A 15,316-nucleotide genomic window follows, 5' to 3' on the forward strand; every position below is an offset into this window, starting at 1 on the left:
CTACCTGCCGCCTCCTTACTGACAAGGAGCACATGGGATGAGCTCTTTAATCACCACTCAGCAATGCCTCCTTGCCCGTCCAACATTTCCTCATCTCCCACCCCTTCTAATGTGACTATCCCCAATGTTCCTCCCTAGTTTTTCCCCTGCCCCGCTAAAAAGTTTCTCCCTGCAGGCAATCACTGAGTCCAAGGTGCTAAAGGAGCTCCTTAAACTTGACCCTAAAAAAACATCTGGTTCAGGTGGTTTAGACCCTTTCCTCTTAAGGTTGCTATCCCTATCATCACCAAGCTTATCTCTGACCTTTCTAACCTGTCTCTCATCTCTGGGGAGGTTCCCATTGCTTGGAAGGCAGTCACGATGCATCCTTTATTTAAAGGGGGAGATAAAGCTGATCCTAACTGTTATAGGCCAATTTCTACATAATGTTTCTGCCACCGTGTCGTGTCCGAAAAGAGCTTCCTGATATCAGGAAAGAGATTACTCACCCCGTAGTGGAGGAATTATAATTCAACGAGTCGGACGGGAAGGATTTACTCCAGACAAAGCCCTCATCCCAGTCATTCGCAGGAGGAAAAGACAGATTTTATGGACGATGGCCCGGGTGTCTTGTAAGGATCCGTCGCCGAGAGGGTAATCTACCTTTACCATCAGTCCTATTAGCCAACGTACAATCAATCGATCGATAATAAAATAGAGGAACAACGAGCACATATATCCTACCAACAGGACATTAAAAACAGATTGGGATTTCTTATAAGCTTCTGGGTTAGAGTCCTGCTCCTTGAAAGTGGCAGCTCTAGCCTTTAGCTCAGTGCGGATGTTGCCTGTAATCCATGGTTTCTGGTTGGGGTATAAAAATACATCAGAGGCACTTATTGATGAAGCCAGTGACTGATGTAGTGTACTCAATGTCTTCGGAAGAATCCCAGAACATATTCCAGTCTGTGCTAACAAAACAGTCCTGTAGCGTAGCATCCGTGTCATCTGACCACTTCTGTATTGAGCGAGTCACCGGTACTTCCTGCTTTAGTTTTTGCTTGTAAATAGGAATCATGAGGATATAATTATGGTCAGATTTGGAAAATGAAAGACGAGGGAGAGTTTTGTATATATATATATGTCTCTGTGTGTGGAGTAAAGGTGGTCTAGAGTTACATTTTTCCTCTGGTTGCACGTGACGTGCTGGTAGAAGTTAGGTAAAATGGATGTAAGTTTGCCTGCATTTAAGTCCTCGGCCACTAGGGGCGCCACTTCTGGAAGAGAATTTTGCTTATGGCCTTATACAGCTTGTGGAGTGCGGTCTTAGTGCCAGCATCGGTTTGTGGTGGTAAATAGACAGCTAAGAATAATATAGATGAGAACTCTTGGTAAATAACGTGGTCTACAGCTTATCATGAGGTATTCTACCTCCGGCGAGCAATACCTCAAGACTTCTTTAATATTAGACATGGCGCACCATTTGAATTTTAAATAAGACATTGCCCAATAGTGCAAAATCCAAGTAATTTTTTATTCTACACAAACAGGACACCAACCAATTTGGATACTTAGTTTGAAACAAAATCTTGAGGAATTAACAAATCTTGCAATTTTTTTTGTTCTTCCTATCAGACAATTTTTAGTTGATTTAACTATTTGAATATGCTCTTAAAAGTAAACAATGATATTTCCATTATAGAAAATCATTGTTTGGTACAAGTACATTGTTTTTGCTGACTATCTTCACATTCATTCATGGAGAAGATTTTCTACACAGCTCAACACCACTGAGAAATGGAAAGTTTACAAATACTTTGAAAACAAGAAAGTGTGACAACACAAAAAGATAACGATAGTTTTAAAAGTCGTTAATGGTAGCCACTTGTGTACAAAGCCATGTACCCAGGAAACATCAACGGAAGGCAACAACTAACGGAAGGGGGACATTTTAATCTGAAGTTTATCATGATTTAAAAATGCTGCTGCTTGCAAGAACTCTTTGCATAACAGAGCATATTGCATGGTTCACTGCTTCAGACACACACTACTAGATTCCTCCACTATATAGACTAAGGTCATTTCACTGCAAGGTAGAATCAATAAAACCCTATTAAAATGCCATAAATTTAATTGTTACTGAAATAATAAGAAATGTTAAAAGTATGATAAATACAGTTTAATTGGGTTGATACCAGACTACTTATTGTATCTAAAACACTGGAGGCAGAGATCTAAGTCCACACCAGATGAATCATCATCCGTTGGTGCTACTCCGGTGCTTGTTGCCCGTGACTAAAGCTGATATGGAGAATCATAAAGTGTTCCCTCGGCTGTTTCTCCTACAGGGACTGTTTTGGTCCAAGGTAGAAACTTTTCGCTAAAGGGTTCTTAAAACAGTTCTTTATTGGGTGAAAGGGTTCTACCTGGAACCAATACAGGGTTCTCCTACACATGGACAGGCAAAGAACCCTTTTAGAAACCTTTCTAAGAGTGTATAATGGTATTTCGTGTAAGGCCTTTGGGTGAGTCGTGATCCAGTGCGTGTACTTCACTTCAGCTTTCAAGGTCTACTTGTACATGGCATTGAAGGCTCGACCAATGATGAGCCTGCGCACCTCACTGGTGCCTGCTCCGATCTCGTACAGCTTGGCGTCCCTCAGGAAACGGCCCATGGGGTAATCATTAATGTAGCCGTTGCCACCTGTAGATGAAGAAACGCAACAATGACTTGTCATAAATTAAATTAAAATCAAGCCCTCCAATCCCTCCACCTCCCCAGAGAGATTAAAGTTAGGATGAACACAAGTGTAAAACAGTTGAGCATGCAATGTTAACATTAGCTACAAAGATCAACATGTTTCTATAAAGTGCATGGCTTGGTTCTTACCCAGGCACTGAATTCCATCCAGAGCAACTTGAGTGGCATTCTCAGCACAATAAAGAATGACCCCAGCACAGTCCTACAATAACACCAAGATAATACTGTGCCATCCAATATTTTTTTTCCAATCACATTATAAAAAGTAACATTACATTTGTCATCAACACTTTCAGCCAATATATTTGCTGTTACATTACATCTATGAATTTCACATTAATAAAATGGACTTTGTTGTTGTCGAGAATGCTCACCATGGAATTGGAATGTCCCTTGTCACAGGCTCGTGCCACGTTATACAAATACTGTCTACATGCACCCAGGCGTGTGTACATGTCAGCCATCTTTGCTTGCATCAACTGGTAGGAAGGAAAAAAACAAATCCCAGAAAAGGCAAAAAAAAGTGTTATACTTGAAAGCAATATTAATTCTCACATCAAATTGAGTCATTTTATAACCTTAAAGGAAGTGGTATATGCAAGAGAAATAGGTGGAGATCTGTTGTAAGTGGAATATGATTGACACAAGTGCCCTTCCTTATTTGACCGCCTGAGAATGGTTTGGTTGATTTCCCACCTGGAAGTGTCCAATTTTCTGTCCGAAAGCTTCTCTAACGTGCAGGTAGGGAACGGAAAAGTCCATCACAGCTTGCATAATGCTGAAAGAGGGGAGCATTATCTTCATTGCAAACTCAGCAAAAAAAGAAACATCCTCACTGTCAACTGCGTTTATTTTCAGCAAATGTAACATGTATAAATATTTGTATGAACATAAGATTCCACAACTGAGACAAACTAAACAAGTTCCACAGACATGTGACTAACAGAATTTGAATAATGTGTCCCTGAACAAAGGGGGGGGCTCCAAAAATCAAAAGTAACAGTCAGTATCTGGTGTGGCCACCAGCTGCATTAAGTAATACAGTGCATCTCCTCCTCAATGACGGCAACAGATTTGTCGGTTCTTGCCGTGAGATGTTACCCCAACTCTTCCATCAAGTCCCCTGCAAGTCCCCAGGCATTTCTGGCGTGCTCAATGGGATTGAGATCCGGGCTCTTTGCTGGCTGTCGCAGAAGGTTGACATTCCTGTCTTGTAGGAAAATCAGCCATACTGCTCGTTCTGTGCGTGGTGGCATTATCATGCCGGAGGGTCATGTCATGATGAGCCTGCAGGAAGGGTACCACGAGGGAGGACGTCTTCCATGTAACGCAAAGCGTTGAGAGTGCCTGTAATGACAAGCTCAGTCCGACGATGCTGTGACACACCGCCCAAGACCATGAAGGACCCTCTACCTCGATCCCGCTCCAGAGCACAGGCCTCGGTGTAACGCTCATTCCTTCGACAATAAACCCGAATCCGACCATCACCCTTGGTGAGACAAAACCTTGACTCGTCAGTGAAGAGCACTTTTTGCCAGACCTGTCTGGTCCAGCGACGGTGGGTTTGTGTCCATAGGCAACATTGTTGCCGGTGATGTCTGGTGAGGACCTGCCTTACAACAGGCTTACAAGCCCTCAGTCCAGCCTCTCTCAGCCTGAGCACTGATGGAGGGATTGTGCGTTCCTGGTTTAACTCGGGCAGTTGTTGTTGCCATCCTGTACCTGTCCCACAGGTGTGATGTTCGGATGTACCGATCCTGTACAGGTGTTGTTGCACGTGGAATGCCACTGCGAGGACAATCAGCTGCCCGTACGGTCTCCCTGTAGCGCTGTCTTAGGCGTCTCACAGTACGGACATTGCAATTCATTGCCCTAGCCACATCTGCAGTCCTCATGCCTCCTTGCAGCATGTCTAAGGCACGTTCACACAGATGAGCAGGGACCCCGGGCATCTCTCTTTGTGTTTTTCAGAGTCAGTAGAAAGGCCTCTTTAGTGTCCTAAGTTTTCATAACTGTGACCTTAATTGCATACCGTCTGTAAGCTGTTAGTGTCTTAATGACTTTTCCACAGGTGCATGTTCATTAATTGTTTATGGTTCATTGAACAAGCATGGGAAACAGTGTTTAAACCCTTTACAATGAAGATCTGGGAATGTCTTTGAACGACAGGGCCCTGAAAAAGGGACACTTTTTTGTTGCTGAGTTTAAATAGACGTAGACAGAATAGGTGTGTTAGAATATGTATATTTACCCGATAGGTCCTGCTGCGAGCACAAGTCTCTCCAGGTCGAGTCCAGTCATCATCACATAGACTCCCTTGTTGAGAGGACCCAAGACATTCTCCACTGTAATCAAAAGACACTGTTGCAATTGAAAACGTAATTCATTATGATACAAAATATTACTGAATACACTCACACAAATGTCCATACACGCTCAGGCACACACACCTGGAATCTTGCAGTCCTCAAAGATAAGTTCACAAGTGTTGGATCCCCTCATTCCCAGTTTATCCAGCTTCTGTGCTGTGCTAAACCCTGGCATACCCTGTAGGAATAAAAGTTGGACACAATTTACCAATATGTCCAGACTAGGGTTGCAAAATTCTAGTATCTTTCACAAAAACTCCCAGGTTTTCCAGAAATCCATAATCCTCCAAAAACACGATTACTGGGAAACCTGGGTAATGTCGGGAAAGTCCATGTAGAGGCCGAGACAGAAGCATTTCCATTATTGATCATAATAAAATAAAGTGTTAAGTATAAACGGGTCCAGGACAACGGTCCCTCAAACTGCATGCGGGCGTGCAGTAGCCCAGACTGCCGTGCAGAACAAATATCAGCCCATGGAGAGAAGCCAGAGATTGACCACTGCTCTAAAAAGTTGAGTCCACCAACCGGTCTATCGTCCTCCAAGGCAATCCTAGTCGATAGCCAAACATTTCTGTAAAAACGCAACGATAAAGCCTTGTGTTCCTATTTTGTTTTATTTGTCTCAGGCTATTGCCAGTAGGTGCAGCCAATTTAGCTGCCCTGTGCAATGGGTAGGCAAACGTACCATTTTATGTGTCTGAAGGTACAAACGCTGCCTTCCTGGCGGGCCCGGAGAGCAAATCAAGTGCACTATAGGCTTACCGCTGGCCAATCGGATGGCTCATATTACTGTGTCTCCAGTAATTTAGCAGGCATAAAAGAAAGCAAAGTTGATACTGTGAGATTTACAAACATGACTAGAGAGAGAGACTGTATTCAACACTTATAAGTCATAAAATGCATATTCTTCCTATTTCCACAGGCGTTGTTATAATTCGCGGCTTTGGTCTTTTAATAATCAAGGAATATTTGACTTTCTCTGTTCATAGGAGTAACATGAATTTGTAGGCAGAAATAATGTGGTGAGACTCAAGTTTCGCCATCAGCTGAAAGACAGTGTCCCTTTTTGGTCAGTGTCAGTGGAGGAAAGGGAGAGCGGAGGGATGTTGAGAGGCAGACAGTCAGTCTGCTGCCCTCTCCCTCAGGCCAGTAAAATACAAATTTAAAAGTATGTTTACTGAGCCTCAAGTAATACAACAACGGATCGATTACCAGTGTGATCATATAGCCTACCTCAAATTTTGAAATAGAATTTGCAAAAATATTTATAAAAACATGTCCCGAACTATGCAGAGAAATTCAAGCAAAGCCAATATGCGGTATTACTGTATTGGGCCTATAGCTTACGGCACAAACCTCATTGCTACAGTACTGTTTTTAATTGGTTAATGTTGCATTAAGTCATATAAGAAAATATATATAATCTGAGCATTAGATCTCAGCTTGCATTTTTGACTCAGTGATCTTGACTAAGAAAAGGTTGGTGACCACTGTTCTACAGTTTTCCCAGTAAACACTCAACATTTCCCTTTATTGTGGCAATTGTGATCAAATCAACGCAATATTAGCCACTTTCAATACAACATACCTGAAACAAAACAAACTACGCAAGATATTTTGTTGTAGGCAGAACGCATTGGAGTAGGAATCTATTGCATTGACACACAGGACTCAGGCCATACTCTACACAGACCGGTGCGGCATAACCAATCAGAGCTGCAATAGGCCTATATGCAAACAGACCATATATGGATCTGTCCATTTACTTTGAACTGGACTGTGTTTACAGCATGAGCAGTTGTGAGTAGATGCGCTTGTTTTGACATCAAAGCGAGAGCTGAATGTAGCCATGTCTGCACATTTTGTTCATATCCTTTGCTAGTTAGTGAGTCATTAGCCCAGTTATAGATCATTTGTAGACAGCAATAGGGGAGTGATTGCTTCCTACAAGAGCACAACACATGTACATTCCTAGACATATTTGAAAAACGATTCAGGTAAAGAGATTGTCTTAAAGGGGCAGTGTTGTATAGTGTTGTATTCCCTCTGCCAATAGGCAGAGGGAACATTAATTTGTCTGTTTCTCTGTAAATGGTATAATGCATTTTATTTTGTAAAGTGGTTTGCCTAAACAACATTTCCAGTCACCTTGTCTGAAGGACAAGTGGATAAACAGGTTAATGCCAAGCCCTGCATGTTTTTAAAAAAGTCTCATGGAATGTAGGCCTACATTGAACGCCAAACATTGGCTGCTACTGTAGGCCACTCTGGTAGGCCTACATTGAACGCCAAACATTGGCTGCTACTGTAGGCCACTCTGGTAGGCCTACATTATGATCAAATAGACACAGTAGCCTACTTGGCCACTTAAAACTAACTTAAAGCGGGTACAGCTTCAGAGTTCACAGTAAACCTGTAACTTAAAGCAGGTACAGCATCAGAGTTCACAGTAAACATGTAACTTAAAGCGGGTACAGCTTCAGAGTTCACAGTAAACACACGCTGGAAGTTGCACAGACTTTTCAAAACGTTTAAGTTTGCACTCCGCAGACCTGAAATTTGCTCAAAGCCGAACAAAAAAAAACTAGGAGGGAATAGACCCAGACCCATAACTGGTGAAGCTGTTTTAAGTGGAATATGGAAGGCGTTTGGTTTCATTGCCTAAGATAAATACTTGCCTTCTCCACAATGAAAGCTGTGATACCCTTTTGGTGAGCCTCCGGGTCTGTCTTAGCGTACACAATGAGAACGTCTGCATCTGGCCCGTTGGTGATCCAGAACTTTCCACCGTTAAGAACGTAGTGGTCACCTTCAGCAAAATAAAAACCCAGAGAGGAGACGGACAGCAGTATGAGCAATGATGCCCATTTTCTTTTAAAAGGTAAGGAACTAGCTCAGTGAACTTGTGCTACTACGGAAAGGGATTTTAAGGAGAATATTCCAGAGGGCTCACCTTCTTTCCTGGCCTTCAGTTTCATGGACACCACATCGGATCCGGCGTTGGGCTCACTCATTGCCAAGGCACCCACGTGTTCTCCTGTCATGAGCTGGGGACATTATATTAGAACCATAAGATATACAGTGCATTCAAAAAGTATTCAGACCTAGACTTTTTGCCCACATTGTTACATTACAGCCTTATTCTAAAAATGTATTAAATCAATTGTTTCTCAATCTACACACAATACCCCATAACGACAAGTTTTTTTTTTTATGATTTCAAAATGTATTCAAAATAAATAAAATAAATATCATATTTACATAAACATTCAGACCCTTTGCTATGAGACTCAAAATTGAGCTCAGGAACATCCCGTTTCCATTGATCATCCTTGAGATGTTTCTACAACTTGGAGTCCACTAGTAGTAAATTTAATTGATTGGACAGGATTTGGAAAGTTGGAAAGACACACACCTGTCTATAAAAGGTCCCACAGTTGACAGTGCATGTCAAAGCAAAAACCAAGCCATAATGTCGAAGGAATTGTCTGTAGAGCTGTAGAGGCACAGATCTGGGGAAGGGTACCACAAAAAAAGTCTGCAGCATTGAAGATCCCCAGAACACAGTGGCCTCCATCATTCTTAAATGGAGGAAGTTTGGAACCACCAAGACTCTTCCTAGAGCTGGTCGCCCGGCCAAACTGAGAAATCGGCAGAGAAGGGAGATGACCAAGAACCTGATGGTCACTGACAGAGCCAGAGTAGAGTTCCGCTGTGGCGATGGGAGAACCTTCCAGAAGGACAACAATCTCTGCAGCACTCCACCGTTGAGGCCTTGATGGTAAAATGGCCAAATGGAAGCCACTCCTCAGTAAAAAGGCATATGACAGCCCGCTCAGTTTGCCAAAAGGCACCTAAAAACAAGATTGAACTCTCTGCCAAGTGTCACTTCTGGAGGAAACCTGCCACCATCCCTACGGTGAAGCATGGTGGTGGCAGCGTCATGGTGTGGGGATGTTTTTCAGCAGCAGGGACAGGGAGACTGGTCAGGATTGAGGGAAAGATGAACGGAGCAAAATACAGAGAGAGATCCTTGATGAAAACCTGCTCCAGAGTGCTCAGGACCTCAGACTGGGGCAAAAGGTTCCCCTTCCAACAGGACAATGACCCTAGGCACAAAGCCAAGCCAACCCAGGAGTGGCTTCGGGACAGGTCTGAATTTTCTTGAGTGGCCCAGCCAGAGCCCGGACTTGAACCCGATAGAACATCTCTGGAGAGACCTGAAAATTGCTGTGTAGCGATGCTCCCCATCCAACCTAACAGAGCTTGAGAGGATCTGCAGAGAAGAATTAGAGAAACTCCACAAATATAGGTGTGCCAAGCTTGTAGCGTCATACCCAAGTAGACTCAAGGCTGTAAATGCTGCCAAAGTGCTTCAAAGTACTGAGTAAAGGTTCTGAATACTTAAGTAAAATGTGATAGTTACTTTTTTTGCTTTGTCATTATGGGGTATTGTGTGTAGATTGAGGGGGAAAAAACCATTTAATCCATTTTAGAATAAGGTTGTAACATAGAAAAAGTGAAGGGGTCTGAATAGTTTCCTAATGCACTGTAACATGGCTATTTCAATGTGAAACTGCCTGTATAGAGTAGACACAAACATGAGCTTGGAAAAGACAACGGTATATATTTCATATCAAAGAAATAAAAAGAACATCTGGCTATTGCACTTTGAGGCTGCCTGTATACTTCAGAGTGCATTAAGCATGCATGGGACTACAAAGATCATCCACACCTTGGCCATGTACTTGTCCTTCTGCTTCGTGTTGCCATGGCGCACCATCTGATTGACACAGAGGTTCGAATGGGCCCCGTAGCTGAGGGCGACAGCTGCCGACACTCGCGACATTTCCTCCATCACAATCACATGATCTAGGTAACCCAATCCTGAACCACCATAATCCACTGTGGGGGTGGGGTGGGGGGGGGGGGAGTTAACATAGTTATGATGCTACTTCACCATCACGGCCATTGATGAAACTACCGGTAAACTATTTTTACGCCGGGATAAATAGCATAGTGATACATCAACCGAAATTAGTATCCATCTCTTACATGGGGCAGTGATACCCAGAAGTCCCATATCACCCATGTCCCTCCAAAAGTCCTGCATGAAAAAAAAAAAAACCCAAGAGGTTACCAGGTATAAACAAAGTTCAAAGTTCATATTTTTTGTCCCAAAATACACACTCACTGTAGACCTACATGAAGAACATTAAGAGTTAACTCTACTGTAATAGAATGTCCAGTATTTTTATGATTTAGATCATGGATCCTAATGATGTCTTGTTATTCATTTGAGGTGGATTATACTGTTTGTAGTGCAGCAAACAGTAAGATAATACAATTATTCAAGAGGAATAACACACACACTACATCGTATTATGGTAAGGTTGTCCTAGCTTGCTAGTTCTTATTAGAATAGCATATTTCATCATCTCACCCGCATCCCAACAAATTCATTGCTCTTGTCAATCTCATCGGCAATGGGTGCCAGTTTCTCGGCTAGGAACCTCCGGATTGTCTGTCGGAGCTGGACAAAATAGGCAATGACAGCAAAAATATCTCGACATGAATTTCAAACTGAATATGTTCACATGTATACTGTTAAGAGTACTGTTAATTTTTTTTTTTTATCAATACAATAATAACTACTAGATAGTATCAACAGCCTGGTTCCTCTAGGTTTCTTCCTAGGTTTTGGCCTTTCTAGGGAGTTTTTCCTAGCCACCGTGCTTCTACACCTGCATGGCTTGCTGTTTGGTGTTTTTAGGCTGGGTTTCTGTACAGCACTTTGATAAATCAGCTGATATTGTTATGCAAAACGTAGTTTATTCCCCTTCAGAGCAAAGGCAGCGTCACATGCATGCACGAACTTTCACCCAATCAAAAGCTGCACAAGAAACCCACCCCTCGTCCACATCAACGTTAGTTGTCCGCATGTAACCTTTGTCTAGGATCATACCAGTATAGCTACCAGAGGTCTGAAAGCATCGTTTGCCCCGTGCATAAATTTGCTCTGAACCGACTACTAGTGAGCTACAGCTGATAGCCGAACAACGAGCGTCTCGATGTCCAGGCAATATAGGTAGTTAGTACAACCAAAAGCCATCTAAATAAAGACTCTCGACACAACAGTTGTCATAACAGTAGCAGTCCGTCATTTTGGCCTTTAACACTTGCTACGCGTCCTTGACACCTTTCTGTTTTGTTCCTTCATTACAAAAAAAAAAACACAATACAGACTTTCATTTGAGCTTGTTGACTGAATAATGTCAGCTGTCGTTGGTCGTTAGCTAGCTAACGTTAGCTACTTCAGTTATCTAACGTTACTTGTATCTGCTCCTCGGTAAGCCCGTTGACGACATCATCCACGGGAAGACCGACAGCGCATCCTCGTCTTGAAATCTCAGTGATTCTTGCACCCAGGCGGAATGCACTCCTGACTGCAAACATTGTTCAATTGCGGTACTAGACTGTATCCTCCGAAACAGTCAAGATCAGCGAAAGGTCGGATAATTACACAATTACGGGAATAGTGTCCGACGTGCTACAACAATCCACAAAACAGGGATGTATTCATCACGTCTTGCAACGGAAACCGGTTAAGAACCGAACGGGGCGGGACCTAACTGAATTTGTCCTATAGAAACTCTCGTTTTCTTTTGCCAAACGTTTTCCGTTTGGCGTAAACGGTTTCTGTTGCAAAATACTAATTGTTTTGTAACAATAGTTTTTAATTAATACACCCCATGTTTGGAAGAGAATTCCCTCTATTATGCGCGAAGGTTTTCTGTCAGCTGTTAATGGAATAACGGGTGCGTTAGCGCCACCCTGTGTGCTGGAGCACATCATGACATGATGGGCTACTTGCAGCAGACTGTACTAATTATTTAAACACAAATGCATCGAAGATAAAAGTGAGCAAATGTAAAAAAATAAAAATAAAAATAATAATTCATTGTTATTTGATTTTGAAAGGTAACATCTCAAAGGGTAAATTATAAAACGGTGACAAAAATTGTATTTAATTTTTAATTACACGGTCCAGTTTCTTATCAGTACAAAGACAAAATGAGATTAAAGCATGTCTCTGGAGCCACCAGGACCGGGACTGTCTCTCATCATGGTTGCATAGACTGATCTGTACACGCTCAGGACATCCATTGCAGAGGGGCGAAGATGAGGGTCTCTTCTCTTACACTCCCCGTTGATCTGAAAGAGGTGGAAGTGGACCACGTCACCTCCCGCTACCCTCCCCATCAGGAAACGTGTAACATCTGGAATTTTCCAAATGTCCGTTTTTTCGTCGTACCCCGGCATAAGCTCATCGACAAATGGCTGGCCGTCACTATGGGGCCACAGCTGCTCTGGGGCCACAAATTCCCCTGTGAGCTCCCGGTGGCCACATCTCACTAGCGAGCCTGCAGGGGCCCCGACCTCTGGCAGGGCATCCAGGTCATTGACCACCAGGTGGAAGTCGCTGGTCAGCAGGAACTGTGACAGGGTTTTCACCAGGTCATTGGAGTCACACATGACTCTGGTCCCGGCGGTGCTGGTGTGGAGGTAATGGAGAATGGAGACGTAGTCCAGTGCCAGCCGCAGGCGGGTCTGCCAGGTGTCCCGTATGCGGTGCCTCTCCTGGGCCAGCACGGCATCCAGGTTGAGCAGAGAGCCCAGCGGATGGTACTCTGTGACCAGGGTGTGGTCCTCTGTGCACAGGCCTACCAGCACCACCACATGGGGCCCTTGGAGGGCCTGGAGCATGGAGAGCCCATGGAGGAAGTCCTCCTGGTACTCCGGAGAGGAGAGCTTGGACAGGGCTACTTTGTGACCCTTCCACTCGGACAGGAAAACCTATGGGAGGGGGAGGAGGACACTGAATAAACACTTCAGGTTTTGTTATGTATTCAGGTTTGTTATGTCAAATGAAATTGGGCATATGTTTAGATTTTTTTCTGTTGTTGTGTGGCTAACCTGCTTAACAGCTCCCTGGCCGATCATCTTCAACTTGCGCACCTCTGTGCGGACTTGTGGACACTCCAGCCAGGGCGAACAGTTCCTCATGTTGGCCATCCTAAAGTGACGGGGCGGACATGCCCCATGAGGAGTCAGGTGGGGGTCGCCGTCGCCACTCTGCTGCAGCGAGTCCAGGTACAAGTAGATCACCACATTGCCCAATAGCAGAGCACCAAGGCACACCAGCACCACTGGAACACCGCGTGAGGTAGTGCTGTTGCTTCTGCCCATGTTGCTGTCCTGAGCCTGCTCACAAAAGGAAGAGAAGTAGGCAACTTTTAGAAACCCACAGACCTAAAAATTGGCTTAGCTACTGTAGCTATGACATTCAGTCTTAAATTACAAGCAGTCTCCCTCCCTGGCATTTAGGAGTTGCAGCAACCTAGCTCTGCAGTGGGCCATGATCTAGAATCCACAATGAGAACAGAAACGAACCTTGATACTTCCAGCACCCTCGGTCTTTGCATAGCTAGCTAACTACATATGAAACCGACGTCAACGTGCGCTGCTAACAGCCACTTTCAGACTGCCCAATACTGAGCTCGAACCAGTGGTTTTCTGCACCGCAACACACGTGACCTCCCTCCTGGACAACTCAATTCAAACTAACTGTGGAGTGAGTTTACGGCACGTTTTGACCTCCATTACACATACATACATACATACATACATACATAAATCATATTACACACAGAAAGCATGCCCTATTCACAGCCTAAGGCGTGTTCACAACACAACAAGCAGTTACTAGCCAACCCAACACCCGGCTAAGCAGCTGCATGCTAGCTAGCCCTTGATCATGACCCTCAGTTCCTTTACACATGAGTGATTGGACGAAAGTGTCTTCTGCAAGGGGGAGTTTGGTCAAGAGCATCGACGATCGGTCTGAAGAATAACACGCATCGCTTGCAGTACGGTTTTGTACCTCTTTCATATTATAGGATGAGTGTTACTGCACAGACAAAATCTACATTTTTACAACGCATGTTCCAGCCTCTGGTGTACATGCATGTGTATTTTGCGTTTGTGATATTATTTGTATTTGATATGAACATACCAGTAGAGGGATTTATGTTTCGAGAACGGTAGCTACCACAATTGAGATTCGATTCTCGTATAGATGGAGTATTTGGCTGTTTTTGGCCTCCAGAGCCAATTCGCCTTTAAACATAGTAAAGGAATAACGTTAGGACCCGAGTGGGAACTACAGGTTAGCAGCTAGTAACTAACTTACCCCTTACTTTACATGATGAGTGAAGACGCTCCGACCACGTTTCTTATCTATTTAGGAATTGTTCTTTATCAACAGTATATTGTTGTCATTAATTTCTCCAACATTGAACAATTACATCCGGGTAAAACTTCTACTTGAAGTTCAACTTCATAATAAAAGTCCCCTCGTAGCAAATCACCTCACATTTTGTCACATGCGCCGAATACAACAGATGTACACTTTTACCGTGAAATGCTTACTTACGAGCCTTTCCCCAACATTGCAGAGTTAAAAAGTAACACAATTGGCTAATAAAAGTAGAAAAATAATAACGCAATATAACTATAACAGGGATATATATTTATTTATTTTATTTATTTAACCTTTCATTAACTAGGCAAGTCAGTTAAGAACAAATTCTTATTTACAATGATGGCTATACACGGAGTACCAGTACCAAGTTCAGTGAGTGTTCACTGTGCATAGTCAGCGTAAGAGGGTCAGAGCAAAAAAGAGTCAATGCAAATAGGCAGGTAGCCTTGCAGTTGGAGCGTTGGGTCAGTAACTGAAAGGTCGCTGGTTCAAATACCTGGGCCGACAAGATGAAAAACATGTCAATGTGCCCTTGAGCAAGGCACTTAACCCTAAATTTGCTCTATGGGTGTTGTACTACTATGACTGATCCTGTAAAACAAGACATTTCACTTTACCTATCCGGTCTACGTGACAATAATACAAAAAAACATATTTTTTTGTCCGGGGTAGCCATTTGATTAACTGTTCAGCAGTCTTATGGCTTGGGGGTAGAAGCTGTTCCGGTGCTTTTTGGTCCGAGACATGTCTCTCCGGGACCGCTTGCCGTGCGTAGCAGAGTGAACAGTCTATGGCTGGGGTCTTTGAAAGATTTTCGGGCCTTCCTCTTACACCGACTGGTATGGAGGTCGTGGATGGCAGAGAGCTCGGCCCCAGTGA

General features: G+C 43.5%; 2 protein-coding genes across 4 annotated transcripts; both read right to left on the bottom strand.

The window, feature by feature from the left end:
- Positions 1 to 1,492: 1,492 nt before the first annotated feature.
- Positions 1,493 to 11,746, bottom strand: ivd (isovaleryl-CoA dehydrogenase). The gene is made up of 12 exons (XM_020488401.2): positions 11,446 to 11,746; positions 10,556 to 10,645; positions 10,168 to 10,219; positions 9,848 to 10,017; positions 8,066 to 8,159; positions 7,791 to 7,921; positions 5,191 to 5,287; positions 4,992 to 5,085; positions 3,437 to 3,518; positions 3,115 to 3,219; positions 2,870 to 2,942; positions 1,493 to 2,683 (listed from the first exon to the last, which is right to left on the bottom strand). The coding sequence occupies exons 1-12, from the start codon at positions 11,566 to 11,568 to the stop codon at positions 2,550 to 2,552; spliced, it is 1,245 nt and encodes a 414-aa protein (XP_020343990.1). The 5' UTR covers positions 11,569 to 11,746; the 3' UTR covers positions 1,493 to 2,549.
- A 387-nt stretch (positions 11,747 to 12,133) lies between these two features.
- pomk (protein O-mannose kinase) lies at positions 12,134 to 14,514 on the bottom strand. 3 transcript variants are annotated; one of them, XM_020488403.2, is made up of 3 exons: positions 14,373 to 14,514; positions 13,090 to 13,377; positions 12,134 to 12,969 (listed from the first exon to the last, which is right to left on the bottom strand). In XM_020488403.2, the coding sequence occupies exons 2-3, from the start codon at positions 13,360 to 13,362 to the stop codon at positions 12,193 to 12,195; spliced, it is 1,050 nt and encodes a 349-aa protein (XP_020343992.1). In that variant the 5' UTR covers positions 13,363 to 13,377; positions 14,373 to 14,514; the 3' UTR covers positions 12,134 to 12,192. The 3 variants fall into 3 exon arrangements, with proteins under 3 accessions (XP_020343992.1, XP_020343991.1, XP_031685094.1); XM_020488402.2 differs by having other exon boundaries at positions 14,366 to 14,491; XM_031829234.1 differs by lacking the exon at positions 14,373 to 14,514 and adding an exon at positions 13,567 to 13,940.
- Positions 14,515 to 15,316: the final 802 nt, after the last annotated feature.

The sequence above is a fragment of the Oncorhynchus kisutch genome, linkage group LG7, assembly GCF_002021735.2.
Source record: "Oncorhynchus kisutch isolate 150728-3 linkage group LG7, Okis_V2, whole genome shotgun sequence".
NCBI lineage: Eukaryota > Metazoa > Chordata > Actinopteri > Salmoniformes > Salmonidae > Oncorhynchus > Oncorhynchus kisutch.